This window comes from Zootoca vivipara, chromosome 14, assembly GCF_963506605.1.
Source record: "Zootoca vivipara chromosome 14, rZooViv1.1, whole genome shotgun sequence".
Lineage (NCBI taxonomy): Eukaryota > Metazoa > Chordata > Lepidosauria > Squamata > Lacertidae > Zootoca > Zootoca vivipara.
The window spans coordinates 46,090,067-46,109,167 of NC_083289.1; the positions used below are offsets into that span (position 1 = coordinate 46,090,067).

Consider the following 19,101-nt stretch of genomic DNA (forward strand, 5'->3'; position numbering starts at 1 on the left):
CCTAGGGCTTGCTGATCAGAAGGCTGGCGGTTCGAATCCCCGTGACGGGGTAAGCTCCTGTTGTTCGGTCCCAGCTCCTGCCAACCTAGCAGTTCGAAAGCACGTCAAAGTGCAAGTAGATAAATAGGTACCGCTCCAGCGGGAAGGTAAACGGCGTTTCCGTGTGCTGCTCTGGTTTGCCAGAAGCGGCTTAGTCATGCTGGCCACATGGCCTGGAAGCTGTACACCGGCTGCCTTGGCCTTTAAAGCGAGATGAGCGCCGCAACCCCAGAGTCGGTCACGACTGGACCTAATGGTCAGGGGTCCCTTTACCTTTAAACTTTACTCGGAAATCAATGACCCTGTGGGACCCATGTCTATCATTTCCAAGAGGGCTACTCTGAGTAGGACTGGTGTTGGCTGCAACCTAATAAAGATATTTATAAGAACTTAATGGACTGTTTTTTAAAAGCCCTTTAAAATTAGAGGCAACCGTCAGCATTATACAGTCCCCAAATCTGCCCTTTCGCAGAGCTGCTCGTAATCTGATGACAGTTAACTGCCCTACATCACCCCACCCCCCAAATCCAGGCAAACCCTCCCACTCTGCTCCAAGCGTTGTCCTTCTTCCTCCCTGCACAACACCTTCCTTCGATCTCTCCTCTTTTCCTATTAGTTTTCAGCACGGGCGTAGCCAGGTTTTTTGTGGTGGGGGGTGGTAGCAGGCCTTTCGTCAGGGGGTGGGGGCAGAACCTCAGCTAGCTATGTCCTTTTATTGATTTTTATTGATTTAGGGAGGGCACCTGCCCCTCCCTGCAACCCAGCTTGGCTACGTCCACCAGCCTGCCCAACCTGCCTTCTTCTCCTGCATCTCTCTGCATCATTGCACTCCCGTCTCCATAGCAACCGGCCAGGAAGGAGAAGGTGGCTTGAGCATCACATCACATCCGCAGAGCCACAGAGAAGAGGAAGGGAGGGAAGGAAGGAACCCAGGCTGCGATGATGAAGCAGGTGAGGTGATGAAGCTGCAGGGGGCCGTGGGCAGGAGAGTGTCAAATGGGAAGGGGAATATTATGGGTTGTTGTTGTCGTCAACGGGCCTACAGGGTGGATAGGTGTGACAGTGAAGCTGCGGAACCTCAGTGTGGAAATGTTTGGTGTGAGCTGGGAAGGCTTTCAGTGTGAAAAGGAGGGCAGCCTCATTTGGGAATAAGGCTGTGTACATGACATTCATTTGCAGCACGTACGCCCTCCAAGAACCCTGGGAAATGTAGTTTTTTTTTCACGTGCTGAGATTCGTAACACTGCTAGGGGTAAACCACAACCCCCATGATTCTTTTCTTTTTTACTGGGTGAGTGTGCTTTAAATGAACCAGCTATAAGTAGCAAAAGTTGCCTTTAAATAACTCTAATTTCTGACGGGAAGACCAGCCAAATCCCAATTTGTGTCGCTTTTGCTGTGGAACGGCCATGATTTAAAAACAAACAAACATATGCACAGCTTTCTTAGTTGTGTCTTTGTAAAACTACTTACATTGTGAAACAGTCGTTGGGCTGCCTCTTTAAATATTTTAACTTTGGTCACCTCCACTTTGCAGAAGGAATTCAAGGGCCTCCTGGAAATTTAGCTTTGCGCAACTGAAGTGGATTGAAGAGCTCGGTTTCGCTGGCACGACAAACCCATGCTAAAAAAAACACACCATAAAACTCCCCAGACTTTTTTTTTTTGCAGTTCATAAATCTTCCTATTAATTGTTTGCTCATCCCACACACGTCTCATCCCATTTCCTGTCACTTTCCTAACCACAAGTCTGTGTCTTTCTAAAACTAGTGGCAGCCATGCTTCTGAATATCGGTTTGTTGGAAATCGCAAGTGCGGGGAGTGCTCAGATCCTGCTCACTGGTTTCCCTTGTGGGCATTTGGTCAGCCTCCGTGAGAACAGGATATTGGACTTGCTGGGTCTTCAGCTTGACCCAGCAAGCTGGTCATATATTCTTTTGATTGATTGAGCTAGGATAGATGTAGGGAAGCAGTTTATTTAAAAGAATTATACGAGTTGCTAGAAGCCGCAAGAGAGGAGAGTTTAGATTGAAATGCACAAGTTGGTAAGACAAATGGAAATTGTAAAGGAATTGGATATGGTTTAGATGCCAATGAAAAGGGAAAGCCTGGTAGAGATAATTTATGAGATGGAACCGATCTTAAATGTTTGGAAGTCGAAAACCTTACTTTTATTATTTTTATCTTTTTAAACTTTATTTCACTTCTTTTTCATTCATTTCCTTTTTTCCTTTTCTCCTTTTCCCCTCTCCCTATTTCTTTTTATACAATTTTCACACATTCCTCTCACACTTTCGCCCCTTTCCCCCCTTTCCCCTTTCCCCCATTTCCCACCATTTTCTTACCTCAGATGCTTTCCCCTCTTTTTTCCTGCTCTTTTTTTCGTTGGTTCTCTCTTTTTTGACCTTCTTATGTATTGATTGGAGATTATGTTTTCTTTATGTTGGATTATGTTTAATTATGTTATGTTAGGTTAGGTTAGGTTATGTTTGTGTTATATTATTTTGTAATGTTTCATTTTTTCTGTAATTTTAATATAAAAATAAAGTGATCTTTTAAACTTTAAAAAAAAGAGGAGAGTACTTTTTGAACTCAAGTCCTGCTTGTGATCTTCCCACTGTTGGCCATTGCATGCCGTCCAACGTTTCTCTGATGAAAATAGGAACATCCTATTCAACAACAACAACATTATTATTTATACCCTGCCCATCAGACTGGGTTGCCTCAGATTTTGCTTTCACTATGGGTGGCTTCCAACATATATAAAAACATAATAAAACACTAAACATAAAAACTTCCCAATACAGGGCTGCCTTCAGATGCCTTCTAAAGTTTGTATAGTTTCCTATCTCCTTGGCTCAGGGGGTCGCATAGCTCCATACCCTCCAACATTTCTCAGATGAAAATAGGGATGTCCTAAGGAGAAGCAGGGCATTTCAGGGTCAAATCAGTAACTGGGATGGCTTCTGCAAATCCAGGACTGTCCATGGAAAGCAGAGATACTTGGAGGGGGGTCTGCCATTATGAGAACAGGATGCTGGACCAGATGGGCCACTGGCCTGATGCAGAAGACTTTTCTTATGCCCTTAACCAGGCCCGTCCTAGCCATAGAGGCTAGTGGCGTGGAGAACCACGGCACTGTGCGCTGGAGGGTGCTGGAAGGGCGCCAAGTGAGTGCAGGGTTCCAGCAATCTGGCCAGGACTGCGCTTCACTAGCTGAGAGGCTGCGCCGCGTCTCTCTCCTTCTCTGAGGACTCCGCGCTGCGCCTCCTTCTCGTTTCCCCAGCGCTGGGTTCCGCTCAGTCGAGCTTTGCCACCAGCGTGCGCACAGCGCCCAAGCAGCTCTTGCTGGTCCCGCGGTGCGTGCGCTGGTGGCGAAGCTTGACTGAGCGGAACCCAGCCCTGGGGAAATGAGAAGGAGGTGTAGCGCAGAGTCCTCGGAGGTGGCCTCCCGCTGCTGCCGCGGTCCGCTTGGCACTCCCGGGCCCTTGGAGAGGCTCTGGAGGGGGGCACTGGAGGGACCTAGCGCCAGGGCGCTGGATGGGCTTAAGACGGCCCTGCCCTTAACCAGGGGTCCCCAAACTTACCGCGCTTCGGGCTAGTGCCCGAAGCGCCAATCACGCAGCGGGCTGGAGGGCGGGGGAGTACACAACCCTATGCGTGTGCACGCGCTATTTCCGGTGCACATGCGCACAGGCCTCCTCTGACCTGGAAGTGCGCCAGAAATTACACTTGCGTAAACTATTTCCGGTCCTCCGGTGACCCGGAAGTGGGCCACCGCGCCGGTAAGAGCAGGTGGCAGCAGCGGGCAGCGGGGGTGAATAAATCAGTCCATCAGGCCGTATCTGGCCCGTGGGACGTAGTATGGGGGGCCCTGCCCTTAACCTTTGACCCTCTGGGTGCTGCTGAACTACAACTCCCACCAGCCCCAGCAAGTGGGACCAGTGTTTAAGGATGATGGGAGTTGTAATTTAGCAAAGTCTGGCAGGTCCAGGATTCCTTACCTCAGGCCCTAGACTAGAGCAACCGAGCATCATTGTCCGGGACCATTGTTTGGTCCCCTTCAACTTACTGGCTTCCATTTCCTCCTAAAGTCACCCACCCACCCACCCATTTTAAGCTTCCTGTCTGCTTTGTGCAAAAACATGATGGGGCAATGTTTCAGGGGGTTCACACTGGCCGTGTGCCCAGTGGCGTAGCATGAGAATTTTCAACTGTTCTTATATGTTCTTTCAATGCTGATTTCATATCTGAAGTCGGTTTTGTTCTGTAAGCTCTAGTTTTTTTGCAATTCATGTTTTTCACTTTTCACCAGAGCCAGAGCTGCGTGGGGGGGGGTGACAAAAAAAATTCCGCACCGGGTACCACGTGGGCTTGCTACGCCTCTGCGTGTGCCGCCTTCTTTGAACCTCCCTCCCTTTCCCACATTTGGAAAGATAATTCCCCCGTTTGCTGGGGAAAACATTCATTGGAGATGACATCCCATGCCTGGCTGGACTTCCCCCCTGAACTGGACCTCCTGCGGCCATGCAAGATTCAGATTCATTTCAGCCACTCCCAATGTAGTAACACCATTTGTGAAGAAAAAGGGCCTTTCCTAATTTCCCAGGAGGTTCAGATTTCTGGCTGGAGGCCAAAGGAGATCTGCTTGTGGATTCCCAGCTACTGAATTCCTGGATGTGCTGTGAACAACAGCTTGGGTGTGTTTCTTTTTTACACATTGATTCTGCTTGAGCAAATGCTTTCTCACAGGCAGTTTCACAAGGAGAGCCTGCTGGATCAGGCCAATGGCCCTCCGAGTCCAGCATCCTGTTCTCCCAGTCCCCACCCAGATGCCTGTGGCAAACCAGCAAGCAGGATCTGAGCACAAGACCCTTCTCCTTTCATGTGGTTTCCAGCAACTGGTATTCAAAGGCATGGTTGCCACCAACTATGGCAGGCATCCCCAAACTGTGGCCCTCCAGATGTTTTGGCCTACAACTCCCATGATCCCTAGCTAAGAGGACCAGTGGTCAGGGATGATGGGAATTGTAGTCCAAAACATCTGGAGGGCCGAAGTTTGGGGATGCCTGAACTATGGAGACAGAGCAAAGCCATTGTGGCTAGTAGCCGTCGCTAGCCCTTTCCTCCATTACTGTACTTTCTTTAATTCATAGTTTTATACATTTCAATATTTTTACTACCATTTTAACATATCAAAATTTGACTTCCTTCCCCTTCTTCCCACAATTCCTTAAATTATTTTTTGCAAATCCAAATTAACTCTTAATTTGCTCATTTATTCATCTGCTTTAAATATATACTCTTATAAAACTGCAGGTTATTGCAATAATCCTGCCAATATTCTTATCCGTTTACAGTTTGTTTGTAAATATTCAATAAACCCTTTCCATTCTTTTATAAAAAAAAGTTTATCTAGTTTTCTTATTTTTCCGGTAAGTTTTGCTATTTCTGTGTTTTTGTATCCATTCCTCTTTCGCTGGGACTTCTTATTCTTTCCATTTCTGGGCAAGTAACATTCTTGCCGCTGTAGTCGCATACATGAATAAATTTCAATACAGCTTGGGTAGTTCTGTCCCTATAATTCCCAAAGGGAAAGCTTCTGGGTTGTTGTTTTTTGCAAACATTATTTTAAAACATCTTTGGGGCAAGGGGCTCATGCATGGCATCAACTGCAAAGGAAGGAATTTCCACTACATCCTTCCTTTGATCAGTACTTTTTAAAAAAACGCGTGTGTGCTCGTGTGTCTTTCCTAGACTTTAGCAGACGACACTGAAGATGTGTCTCTTGACTTCGGAAACGAAGAGGAGTTGGCCTTAAGGAAAGCAAAAATCAGGTAAACGAAGTAAATGAATTTTATTATTTGCATGCCCCCCAACATTTCTCTGATGAAAATAGGGACGTCCCATTCCACGATTATAATTTTACTATTTATACCCCACACATCTTATTGGGTTGGCCCAGCCACTCTGGGCAGCTTCAAACGTACATAAAAAAACATAATAAAACATTAAACTTTTTTTTTAAAGCTTCCCTTTATAGGATTGCCTTCAGATGGCTCAGGGGGCAGATAACTCCATACCCTCTAACATTTCTCTAGTGAAATCAGGGACATCCTAAGGGAAAGCGGGACATTCTGGGATGAAATCAGAAACCGGGACGGCTTCTCTAAACCAGGGATGTCCCTAGAAAATAGGGTCATTGGAGGGTCTGTATTTATTGATTTTACTCATTGCATTTCTATTCCAATGTCCCTCACCCAAAGGGGATGTACGTGGTTCCCATGCTCCTCATTTAATCCCCACAACGACTCTGTGAGGTAGGTTAGGCTGAGAAGTTGAGCTTGGAGATTTGAACCCTGGTCTCCCAGGTCCTACTCCGACACTCTAACCACGACACCACCCCTCCAAAATTTAATTGCAGAAAAGTGTGTTTGTGAGTCATAATTATTCACGATAGGTAGGGATGGGCCAACGGGTCAGTTTCTCACTTTCCAGGTTCATTTCATGTTTCCGTATCCTTTTGTGGATTTCCGTTTAAGTCCTTGTGAAAACTCACCAGCATTTCATTGCAAACTTATCCCAAAATCACTTCCAGGGTGTTCAGTGCAAACCTCTTAATCACTGCAATTTCGATCGTGACTGAGCTGTGCCGAATCCCTAGCAATGTCCTGCTAAGAGCTAGCAGCAGTAGCATCGCTGAAGCCTGTATGATAGGTACAGCGGTACCTCTAGTTATGGACTCAATCCGTTCCGGGGTGCCGTTTGCACCCCCAAAAGTCTGTAACTAGAGCGGCGCTTTTGCGCATGCGCGCGGGGCGAAACCTGGAAGTAAATACTTCTGGGTTTGTCGCGTTCTTAACATGAAAAAATGCAATCTGAAGCGGCCGTAACCCGAGGTATGACTGTAAAGGTAAAGGACCCCTGGACAGTTAAGTCCAGTCAAAGGTGACTATGGGATGCAGCGCTCATCTCGCTTTCAGGCCAAGGGAGCCGGCATTTGTCCACAGACAACTTTCTGGGTCATGTGGCCAGTAGGACTAAACCACTTCTGGCACAACGGGACACCGTGACGGAAACCAGAGCAGTGCACGGAAACGCCGTTTACCTTCCCGTCACAGCGGTACCTATTTATCTACTTGCACTGGCATGCTTTCGAACTGCTAGGTTGACAGAGCAACGGGAGCTCACCCCATGGCGGGGATTCGAACTGCTGACCTTCTAATCAGCAAGCCCAAGAGGCTCAGTGGTTCAGGCCACAATGCCACCCGTGTCCCACCTGGCATTGTCAAGGACTGGCTGGACAAAGAGGCGCCAGCTGGGGAACTCTTGTTGTTGTTGTTAAACCACAACTGCTTATTTGACTCCACGTGCAACTTCATTTTTTACCATATTCCACAAAGGGGAAATCCAGGCTTTTGTTCAAAACAACACCAGACAGAACATACAGATCTATGAGGAAATGAGAAACCCATCGCTTCCGATTCTGTCTCTTTACACCAAAGGGATCTCAAGTGTGGCTGTTGCAAGTTCTCTGCAAGTAGAGCTTTTAACTGTTTCTGAAATATACTCGGAGTCCTGTAGTGACTTCATGGTCTTTATTGCCGCTTGTAAAATAGTGAATGAAATGCCCCCCAAACCTCAAGCTTTTATATACATTATTTACACAATGAGACCCGTCTGATTGGCTGATTCTGCTTCCCCCCTGGAGCCTGATTGGTCTTTTCCTGCAGGCCAATCAGTTGTTGCCTTCTACGATCCTACCAGCCTAATAGGCTGATTAACTTCTTCCTGGTGCCTGATTGGTCTCCCCCTGCAAGCCAATCAGTTGTTGCATACTAGGATCCTACCTGCCTATTGTTCTAGGATCCAAGCTTAGTACCTAACAGTTTCCATGCATCATCATTTTTATGAAATTACATTCCAATTCCTTTTTGCCCAAAGTCCGTTAAATGTAATAGAAGTGGTTCGAATGACTAAGATGGAATCAATATATAATTCAAAGAATCGTAGGTTCCGGGGCTCATCTAGTCTAACCCCCTGCAAGGCAGGAATCACAAATAAAGAATCCTTGCCTAAAAAACCTCCAGTTCTGAGCTCCACTACCTTCCGGGGTAGTCTGTTTCACTGTCAAGCAGCTCTTTCAGACAGAAAGTTCATGTTAATTATGATACCTGAATATCTGAAGGAGCCTCTCCACCCTCATCATCCAGCCTCTGAGGTCCAGCTCCAAGGCCCTTCTGGCGGTTCCTGCACTGCAAGAAGTGAAGCTACAGGGAGATGGCCTTCTTGGTGGTGGCGCCCACCCTCCCATCAGATGTCCAGTGACTTTCAGAGGAGGTGTCTGTGCAATGGAGGGAGACACAAGACAGAGGAGGAAAAGGCCAAGGTGGTGCTAAGCCAACCTCCGCCAACTTGGCGCTCTCCAAGTGTTTTAGACTCCATCTCCCATCAGTCCTTGTCCAGCAGCCATACACTTTCATTAGAATGTGCTGCCTCACTGTAAAGTAAGTCCTGCAATACTGTAGGATCTATAACTGGAGGTAGCATGCAGGTGTGAATCAGCAGGTAATCACATCACACATATGCTTGAGGGAGGCTGTAGGCTGCAGATAAAGCACACATTCCCTGTTCAATCTATGGCATCTCAACACACACCTGGGAAGGACACCTGCCAGGAACACAGGAGCATCAGGTTGTGTATACGATACTGAACCAGATGGATGAGGTATAAAGTGTAGGGTTCCAGCTTCATAAAAGCCAAGCATGTTTGAATCTAATTAGTGTGTGAAGGGGTTAAACCATAGAGTAAGCTGTCCTGCCAGGCTTAGCCTTTGCCATCACTTCCTACCTTGGGAGGAAATTGGTCACCATCACCAAGCCTTTGTTATAGAATCATAGAGTTGGAAGAAACCACAAGGGCCATCCAGTCCAACCCCCTGCCAAGCAGGAAACACCATCAAAGCATTCTTGACATATGCCTGTCAAGCCTCTGCTTAAAGACCTCCAAAGAAGGAGACTCCACCAAACTCCTTGGTAGCAAATTCCACTGCCGAACAGCTCTTACTGTCAGGAAGTTCTTCCTAATGTTTAGGTGGAATCTTCTTTCTTGTAGTTTGAATCCATTGCTCCGTGTCCGCTTCTCTGGAGCAGCCGAAAACCTTTCTCCCTCCTCTATATGACATCCTTTTATATATTTGAACATGGCCATCATATCACCCCTTAACCGTCTCTTCTCCAGGCTAAACATACCCAGCTCCCTAAGCCGTTCCTCATAAGGCATTGTTTCCAGGCCTTTGACCATTTTGGTTGCCCTCTTCTGGACACGTTCCAGCTTGTCAATATCCTTCTTGAACTGTGGTGCCCAGAACTGGACACAGTACTCTAGGTGAGGTCTGACCAGAGCAGAATACAGTGGTACTGTTACTTCCCTTGATCTAGATGCTATACTCCTGTTGATGCAGCACAGAATTGCATTGGCTTTTTTAGTTGCTGCATCACACTGTTGACTCATGTCAAGTTTGTGGTCTACCAAGACTCCTAGATCCCTTTCATATGTACTGCTCTCAAGCCAGGTGTCTCCCATCCTGTATTTGTGCCTTTCATTTTTTTTGCCCAAGTGTAGTACTTTACATTTCTCCTTGTTAATATTCATCTTGTTTGCTTTGGCCCAGTTGTCTAATCTGTTAAGGTCATTTTGAAGTGTGATCCTGTCCTCTGGGGTATTAGCCACCCCTACCAATTTGGTGTCACGATGCCCTCAAGCCCATCATCCAAGTCATTATCTCTCCCTCCATATAGACTTCAGTATGTAAGGAGTCCTGAGGTGGTCGCTCCAGCCGCATGGCTTTCACCAACCTCTTTTGTTTCAGACCAGAATGGAGTCTGAAACTAACATTTCTTTCTCTCCCATTAGTTTAGAAATGATTACCTTTTGTAACTAAGCAATGTTTTACTGCCTGTGCATATTTTTTTGACTGCTGAATGGAAAAGCACATGGATTTGACCTTTGAAGAACTTTATAAGTAAGTTATCTCTCGCTTGGACTACTGCAATGTGCTCTACGTGGGGCTACCTTTGAAGGTGACCCGGAAACTACAACTAATCCAGAATGCGGCAGCTAGACTGGTGACTGGGAGTGGCCGCCGAGACCACATAACACCGGTCTTGAAAGATCTCCATTGGCTCCCAGTTCGTTTCTGAGCACAATTCAAAGTGTTGGTGCTGACCTTTAAAGCCCTAAAGGGCCTCGGTCCATCCAGTATACCTGAAGGAGTGTCTCCACCCCCATCATTCTGCCCGGACACTGAGGTCCAGCACTGAGGGCCTTCTGGCGGTTCCCTCGTTGCGAGAAGCCAAGTTGCAGGGAACTAGGCAGAGGGCCTTCTCGGTAGTAGCGCCCACCCTGTGGAACACCCTCCCATCTGATGTCAAAAAGAACAACAACTACCAGACTTTTAGAAGACATCTGAAGGCAGCCCTGTTTAGGGAGGCTTTTAATGTTTAATAGATTATCGTGTTGTATTTTTCTGTTGGAAGCCGCCCAGAGTGGCTGGGGAAACCCAGCCAGATGGGCGGGGTATAAATAATAATAAATTATTATTATTATAAACAATTTTATGACTTACCAAACGTGTAATCTCTCTCTAGGCTAGCTTGGAAAAGGCCTTTAAAGGGGGATACTGTGGCACTCACTGGAAAGGTGCATTTAAAATGTTTTACGCCTATACTTTCATGCTTTACTTGGCTGCATATTTTGCGATTTTTAACTGTCTGCTGGGATTCTGTCACCAGAGAGCACTTGCCCCAAACTTGGGTCTTGACTTCCGGGATGCAACACAAAACAGCTTAGCATATGTTCTGGATCATTCTCTCCTAGGCACCCTCTGGCCACCTTCTTCCACCTCTTTTTCCGAGTGAGTGCCATCGTGACCTACCTAGTCTGCGACTGGTTCAGCAAAAGTTTCATTGCCTGTTTCGTCCTCATTCTCCTCCTCCTGTCCTTCGACTTCTGGTCTGTGAAGGTAAAGACGCTCTGGGCATCTCACAACTCTAACATTATGCCACCATTCTGCCCGGACACTAAGGTCCAGTACCGAGGGCCTTCTGACGGTTCCCTCGTTGCGAGAAGCCAAGTTGCAGGGAAGCAGGCAGAGGGCCTTCTCGGTGGTGGCGCCTGTCCTGTGGAACGCCCTCCCATCAGATGTCAAAGAGGAAAACAGCTACCAGACTTTTAGAAGACATCTGAAGGCAGCCCTGTTTGGGGAGGCTTTTAATGTTTAATTGTTTTATTTCATTTTTCTGTTGTAAGCCACCCAGAGTGGCTTGGGAAACCCAGCCAGAGGGGTGGGGTATAAATAAATTATTATTATTATTATTATTATTATTATTATTATTATTATTGCACCATTTTGTCTTTCATCCAGTGGCGCGAAACAGTCTGCCATCTCCCCTCTCCTTAGTCTCAGGGTTGCCCCTGTAATGCTCTGCAGGGAGGAGGACAGGGACAAAACCCGACTCCGTTGGCACCGTCAGGCATTGACTCTGGCGCCACCTACTGTTGGTCCTCCTGCCTTCTGCCCTACCAGTCCCAGTGGGCACGATCCAACACTGCCTTCATTGTGGCATAAGTACATGAGAAGAGCCTCGAAGCTGGATCAGGCCAGGGGCCCAGCTAGCCTGGCATCCTGATCCAAAAATACAGGTCTCTCTAGATGACGCTTCGGCTGTTTTTCACCCTCTCATTTAGAACGTCACTGGAAGGCTGCTGGTCGGTTTGCGATGGTGGAACCAGATCGATGAGGACGGGAAGAGCCACTGGGTGTACGAAGCGAAAAAGGTATTCCTTTACATTGTCTTTTGCAGAGCATAGAAGGGCCCTTGCCAGTGGAGCATGTGTTGCAACGGGCAATAGCTCAGTCAGTATATCCTGAGACTCTTAATCTCCCAGGGTTGTGGCTTCGAGCCTCAAGTTGGGCCAAAGATTCCTGCATTGCAGAAGGTTGGGCTAGAAGACCCTCCTGGTCCTTTCCAAGCCTACAATTCTATTATTCAAAGTGGTTCCCAAACATTTTCAGACACCCCGCACTTGGTTCCATAAATCCCCCCCATCCCTATTAAAAAGCATAATTCAGAATACAGTGGTACCTCGGTTTATGAACACAATTGGTTCATAAACTGAAGCATTCATAAACTGAAGCGAACTTTCCCATTGAAAGTAATGGAAAGTGAATTAATCCGTTCCAGATGGATCCGCGGCGTTCGCAAACCGATAATTCGCAAACCGAGGTGTTCGTAAACCGAGGTTCCACTGTAGTGGCTCACACAACCCGCCAAGGAAGATAATAACACAGTAAGATTCAAAGCAGAAACAATGGAGTTCACATTCATTCGCAATCTAATTGAGACCGTTTAATTAATTTGACAAAATTGATGGATGTGATCCAGTGAGACCAGCCTTTCGAAATCTGATGGTCATTTACATCTCCAGCAGCCCCCTGCTGCCCCCTTGCCTCTTCACAAGGTAATCCTAGCTAATGCCAAGCATCCCAGGGTGAGTTACTCCCCTCTTTGGGAACCACTGGTCTAAAACATACAGGGAAAGCACAGGAAGAGGTTCGTAATTTCAAGAATTGGGGAGTGGGGTGGGAAAATGGATGGAAATAAGTTTTTCTCCTCCCGCCACAATATTATTGCTTAGAGTCCTCTAACAGGTGGCAGGCAGAAGAAAGGACTTCTTCAAACAGTAACGTCTTAAGGGTATCCAGCGCGTGGTGCAAGAATCCTCCGGCGCCCCCCCCAATGGTGGCAGTAGCACGTGGCTGAGGGGCGGAGATGGAGGATGGCGGAGCCTGGACGGCGTGACCACCTTGCAGGGGGCTGGCCTGGGCACAGAGCCCACCTCCCGCAGAGGGGGCTGCTCGGCCTCCCGCCCTGGACCAGCCCCTCCTTGGCACCTCGCTCCAGCAGCCGCTCCGGGATGCGGCGGCGGCGCGCGGCCATTGAGCTTCCAGCAGCGCGTGGTGCCACTCTAGGCAGGAGTCTCGCTGATTCTGCTTCATGGAGGAAGCTCAATGGCCGCGTACCACCGCCGTGTCCTGGAGCGGCCGCCATGGGGGTGGGGGCATCGGCAGCAGCTGCTCCCAGACACCAGCTGTTCGGCGCGCCTTCCGCGCCCCTGGTGGCCAGGCGCCCTGGCGCCTTGCGCCACCCAGCCCAGGCGTAGAGACGGCCCTGTCTTCAAATAATATGCAATTAGGTTTTTGACTACACCACTGTTGGATGCAGACAAGCCATCCAAAATGGGGGAAACCAAGCAACAGTTGCCTCATTTAGGCCTGGAATTTTTACGACAGCTTATGTGTATAGCAAGGGTGGTCCACAAAATAATAAGTTAACTATTTATATGCCACCCATCTGGCTGGACTGGATTGCCCCAGCCACTCCCAACAAAATATTAACATTTAATATTAAAATATTAAAAGCACAATAAAACATCAACCATTAAAAACTTCCCAGAACAGGGCTGCCTTTAGATGTCTTCTAAATTCCAAATCTGCTCAACAATTTTTGGGTTGTCCTGGTTTTTACTTTTTGAAATATGGCAACCCTACCCTCTCCCTGCTTACACATTTGGCGATTTCCCCCAAACCACGCTCATCTGTCCCGTACCTGATGTCAAGTGATTCCAGGTGTGAGGGTTCTGGAAATCTATTGCAGTTTTTCATTTAAAATATCGCTTGGTGTTTGTTTTTTCTTAAAGACCCCAAGCCATGTGCAAATGAAAGCAATGTGTATCAAAATGTAAAATGAGCATCAAATGCAATTCCACAGTGACCATTACAATGACGCAGCCAATATTTCTTGAGTAAATGGGAAAAGGCCTTTTTAAAAATGCATGGGACCAACATACCCACCGACACGATACCAAATTTTAAGGAAGTTTATTGCCGATAATGAGGAAATGAATCTGTTTTCCCAGAATTAGATTGTATATGGCAGAAGTTCCCATTTCTGTTGAATTCTGCGTCATTTTTGCAGAGATTTCAGCTGATGGTAGCCCACCCCTCTCTTTCACCCATTTTCCTCCTCCATAGGTCCCGTCAACCGTAGCTGCCCCCACCGAAGTTGAAGCCCGGATATTCTGGCTGGGCCTGATTATCTGCCCGGTCATCTGGACGCTTTTCTTCTTTAGCACCTTGTTTTCCTTGAAGCTGAAATGGCTGGTAAGGGGCTGGACAAAAGTTTACAAGAGCCCAGGGGACAGAGGTGGGGCATGGATGGAGAGGAAGGCTTGTTGCATGAATGGGATGACTTTGTTGGATACAAGCCGATAAATAGGAGGCGATAAATAATATTGGCTATAGCTCTTCACACCCAGATCATAGCACAGGGGCCAGCAAACTTTTTCAGCCGTGGGCTGGTCCACTATCCCTCAGACCTTGGGGGAGGGCGGACTATATCTTTTTTTGGGGGGGGGAGGAATGAACAAATTCCTATGCCCCACAAATAACCCAGAGATGCATTTTTAATAAAAGGACACATTCTACTCATGTAAAAATACGCTGATTCCCGGACCGCCCGTGGGCTGGATTGAGAAGGCGATTGGGCCGGATCCAGCACCTGGGCCTTAGTTTGCCTACCCATGTCATAGCTCGTGAAAGAACAGTCATAACTCGCTACCCAGCTTCTGATGGAAAAACTTGGGGATCTGCATCAAGGAGAAAAGCAACAGAGTCACAGAAGTCTCTTCAATCTAGGAAGGTAGCCAAGGTTAGGGGTGGAGAAAAAAATTGACTCAGTACACAATTAAAGACAATTTATCAAATTCGCACTGACCTAGAACACAGCTGTCCTTTGAAATTTGCACCTACCTGAATTTTGCAATGCAGTTGCCCAACTAACATTTACAAGAATGCATTGATATTAGGGGAGAGTGTGCATAAATATGAAGATATTCATGAATATTATAGATACGATTCTGTGAACCTCCCTGAGATCTTATGATGAAGGGCAGTATATAAATCTAATTAATAATAATAATAATAATAATAATAATAATAATAATAATAATAATACAGGGGAAATTGCTTGTAAAAATGGGTGCATTCGTCAATACTGCATTTGTGTTTGTTAGGAGAAATTCTTAACAAGATGCTGCTGGAAAATTCACAAGGATTTCATACACTTTTGCAAATTTCTGCAAAATGTGGGAAACTGAATTTTATATTGGGAAACGGAAAAACCGAGAGCTGAAATTGACTGATCTATCCATCCCTAGTCAAGATGGAGAAGTAACTCACAACAAAATATCCGAGAAGATAATTTGTTTTTTGCATTTCTATCCCACCTTTTCCTCCAAGGAGCTCAAGGTGGTGTACCTACTTCTCTGTCTCGATGATGATGATGATGTGCCCACTCAGTAGTGCATTCTGTGCATCGCCAACGCACTTGCTTATAAACATCCCAACCTGCTTCTGTTTGCTGTTTGTTGCAGGCTCTTGTGATAGCTGGCATCTGCCTCCAAGCTGCCAATCTCTACGGCTACATCCACTGCAAATTAGGAGGTTCGCAAACCACCCACAAGGTCACCTCGAGATTCCCGGCACAACAGATGTTCCAGAGGGTGAGTTAGCGCTGGCTGTTTGGCCAGCCTTGAGTCAAGGTGAGGGATGGCTGGTCCACGCCCAACACCACAAAGGAATGGAAGTGCAGATTGCAATTTTGATATGTCAAGAGTAAATAGACTAACAACATTGCTGTGGGTTGGTGGGCTTGAGTTTGCATGATGCCTTGAGTCCCTTCCAATTCTTTTTTTTTTTTATTGAGCATCAATCTTTATACAATTCAACATAAACAATAAACAAATAATCTGTAAACCAATAAACATAAAGAATAATCCGTAATATCCATAAATAATAATAATAACGATAAAAGCAAACAAAAAAACAAAAAACAAAATTTCACCAAATACCAGTCACCCCCCAACACCTACCCCCCCTCCCCCACAAGCTTCCCTCCTTTATTTACCCGACTTCTATTTTCACTTCGGCTTCAATTTTCTAGGTATAATCCATCACTTACATATATTCTCTGCATGCATTCTGTCTTTCCTGTATTCCTCTATCACTCTTATCTTATATCTCCACTCTTTATTTTTATATCCCTTCATATCTTTTTATTCTAAGCATGTGAGTCCCTTCCAATTCTTGAGCTTCTTGAGTGAGGGATAGAATCTAAGAGAGGAGCTTCCCGATTTCGTCAGACAAGTTTCTTTGAAACGCAGTGACCTTAGCTAGCCTCTTAAGAGTCCTTACCAGCGTCCTGAAATAATAGAATAGAATAGAATAGAATAGAATAGAATAGAATAGAATAGAATAGAATAGAATAGAATAGAATAGAATAGAATAGAATAGAATAGAATAGAATAGAATAGAATGTGTAGCATTCCTTTTAAAAAGGCCCAGGGCAGAAGAGGGCAGCCTCTCTCTCTCCTTTTCTCAATCAATACAACCTGAACACAAAGGGATATGCCGTCATACCTTGGATCCTGGAACACCTTACAAGTCGAATGTTTTGGCTCCCAAATGTCGGAAAACCAGAAGTGAGTGTTCCCATTTACGAATATTCTTTGGAACCCAAACGTCCGAAGGGGCTTCCGCGGCCAGGGCTGTCTTAAGTATATTTGGCGCCCTGGTGCCATGGTGTGACGGATCCCTCCGGCGCCCCTGCCCAGTTTCCCAGCACGGTGGGCGGCTGGCCGGCCGGGCACCGCGCACAGCGCGGCTGCCAGGGGCGCAGCTCTGCGGCGGGCGGAGCTGCGCAGCGCCCCCCTTACGGGTGGGCACAATGCGCCACCCAGCCTGGCCGTAGGGCCGGCCCTGTCTGCGGCTTCCGATGCCGTGCTTTGGTTTCCGAATGTTTCGGAAGTCGAACGGACTTCCGGAATGGATTCTGTTTGACTTCCAAGGTACAACTGTATAGTCAAGAGACCAACAAGCAAGGCTGGATAGGAGAGGAAAAGCAGTAGCTGCGGCGTTCTTCAGTTTGGGCTTGACTGAGCACGACTATAGTTGATGCAATCTAACAGAGACTTTGGAAGGGGGCTTGGGCTGCCATGACAAAGACACAAGACATTTTGCGTATGTTGCAGGAAATGCCGGAGGATTTTCAGAAGACCGTCCTGAAGGGCATGGGGACACGAAACCATTAGAGCAGAAAGAAGTGGGGAAAACTGATTACCGGTAGGAACAATTTGATAGCACTGTTCTTGTGCTAAAGGAAGACCATTTGCTTTTTGTTTGAAAAGCCCAGATGCAACACCATCTCCCAGCTCCTATCTGCTGCACTCAACGGCACCAGCCACACACCCAGCCCCCTGTTGCCGCCCCTCTTTTGCAAGCTATTCTAGTCTCTTCCTCTATCAGAGATTCTGGTATTCCCCTCTGTCCAACTCATCCCTAGCACAAAAGTTGGCAACTTTGGTCGTGGAGGAGGAACTGAAACCCGTCAGCACAACCAGCCTCGGGAGCCATCAGTCAAGGCTCGTCTGCAGTTCCAAAGGGCGTTGTTGACCCACACTGTCAACAGACCTCCTAAACAGAGCCGTAGCATCGTATAGGAAAGGGGTCAGCAAACTTTTTCAGCAGGGGGCCAGTCCCCTGTCCTTCAGAGCTTGTGGGGGGCCGGACTATATTTTTTTTTTTGGGGGGGGAAAGATGGACAAATGCCTATGCCCCACAAATAACCCAGAGATGCATTTTAAAGAAAAGCACACATTCTACTCATGTAAAAACACCCGGCAGGCCCCACAAATAACCCAGAGGTGCATTTCAAATAAAAGTACACATTCTACTCATGTTAAAAACACGCTGATTCCTGGGCCGCCTGCAGGCCGGATTTAGAAGGCGATTGGGCCAGATCTGGCCCCCGGGCCTTAGTTTGCCTACCCATGGTATAGGGATTCGGTCCAATTCAGATTTCATTTCCTAGTCAGTCATGTTCCCGCTGGCCAGCTTCTCTCTTCAAAGAACTGGGAGTGTGGGACCCTCCATTGCTGCTTTTCGACGGGGCAGCGGTCCACAAAGAAGCGTGTGAACTTTGGAACAACCTCTTTCTGGCGCTTAGGGGGGAGAGGTAGTTTAGGAGCACTAACTAGTTATCCAATTGGCAAGGTTTCCTGCCCGGAACCTTGGAGAGCCTCTGGCAGTCAGAGTAGACAGTACCAGTGGCATCAATCTGTGTGCGGCAACTTTCCTCTCTCCTTGAGCCCTTCAGAAATCACGAGGACTAGAATATTTGATTCTAGAGGCAGATGACAGTGGTAGAGCATAGTTTGCATAAATCCCTGGCATTTCGAGGCACGACTAGGTGAGACGTATCTTTCATCCTGAAGAGCTGCTTCCAGTCCATGCAGACAATACAAAGTTTGATGGACTGTTGGTTTGACTCTGTACAATTTCCTGTGTTCCTGGGAACTAGCAGTAGACATGGAGGGGGGCAGACTTTGCTCATGGGCCTGGGGGTGGGATGGGTTCCCTACTCTTTAATGTGGCAATGTTCCAGTTCACAAACTAAGAAACAATGCAGCTAGTCCACAGCACAGAACCCCCCCCCCTAAACAAACACTAACACATTTGCTATTTAAATTCTAACTCTTAAATGTATTCTGATCTTCCAGATCCTTCACAGAGAAAGACTGGCAGTCAAGAGAACCTGCGGTCTAAATATGGATCATCCCCAACAACTTTATTCATCGACAATTACTGAAAACAAAACTAAGGAGGCTGAAACAGAACAGAGAAATGATTGTGAGAAACTCTCCTTAAAGAGAGAGGTGTACGTTTTTAAATAAAAGAACTTTCTACTGAGATATGTGTGTTTTAATTTTAGTTTAGCTTATTTTAAATAGCAGTTTTAAAATTAATTATTTTAAATAGTAGTTTTAAAACTGTTTTTACCAATAACTTTATTGTTTTATGTTCTTTGTAAATGGCTTTTTCTTTTACACAACCAAGTGGTGTACAGGTTTTCTTAAATAAATAAATGTTCAAGGACTTTGTT

General features: G+C 46.6%; 1 protein-coding gene across 1 annotated transcript; it reads left to right on the plus strand.

Moving 5' to 3' along the window:
* Positions 1-894: 894 nt before the first annotated feature.
* TVP23A (trans-golgi network vesicle protein 23 homolog A) lies at positions 895-18,901 on the plus strand. The gene is made up of 8 exons (XM_035131492.2): positions 895-990; positions 5,797-5,876; positions 10,919-11,063; positions 11,789-11,878; positions 14,136-14,264; positions 15,536-15,664; positions 17,192-17,282; positions 18,719-18,901. Exons 1-7 carry the CDS (start codon positions 979-981, stop codon positions 17,249-17,251), a joined length of 645 nt encoding a protein of 214 aa, XP_034987383.1. The 5' UTR covers positions 895-978; the 3' UTR covers positions 17,252-17,282; positions 18,719-18,901.
* The last annotated feature ends 200 nt before the right edge of the window (positions 18,902-19,101 follow it).

Coding starts and splice junctions, on each gene's coding strand:
- TVP23A (XM_035131492.2), top strand. Junction 5,877..10,918: donor TTAAGGAAAGCAAAAATCAG/GTAAACGAAGTA, acceptor ATTCTCTCCTAG/GCACCCTCTGGCCACCTTCT. Junction 11,879..14,135: donor GGGTGTACGAAGCGAAAAAG/GTATTCCTTTAC, acceptor CCTCCTCCATAG/GTCCCGTCAACCGTAGCTGC.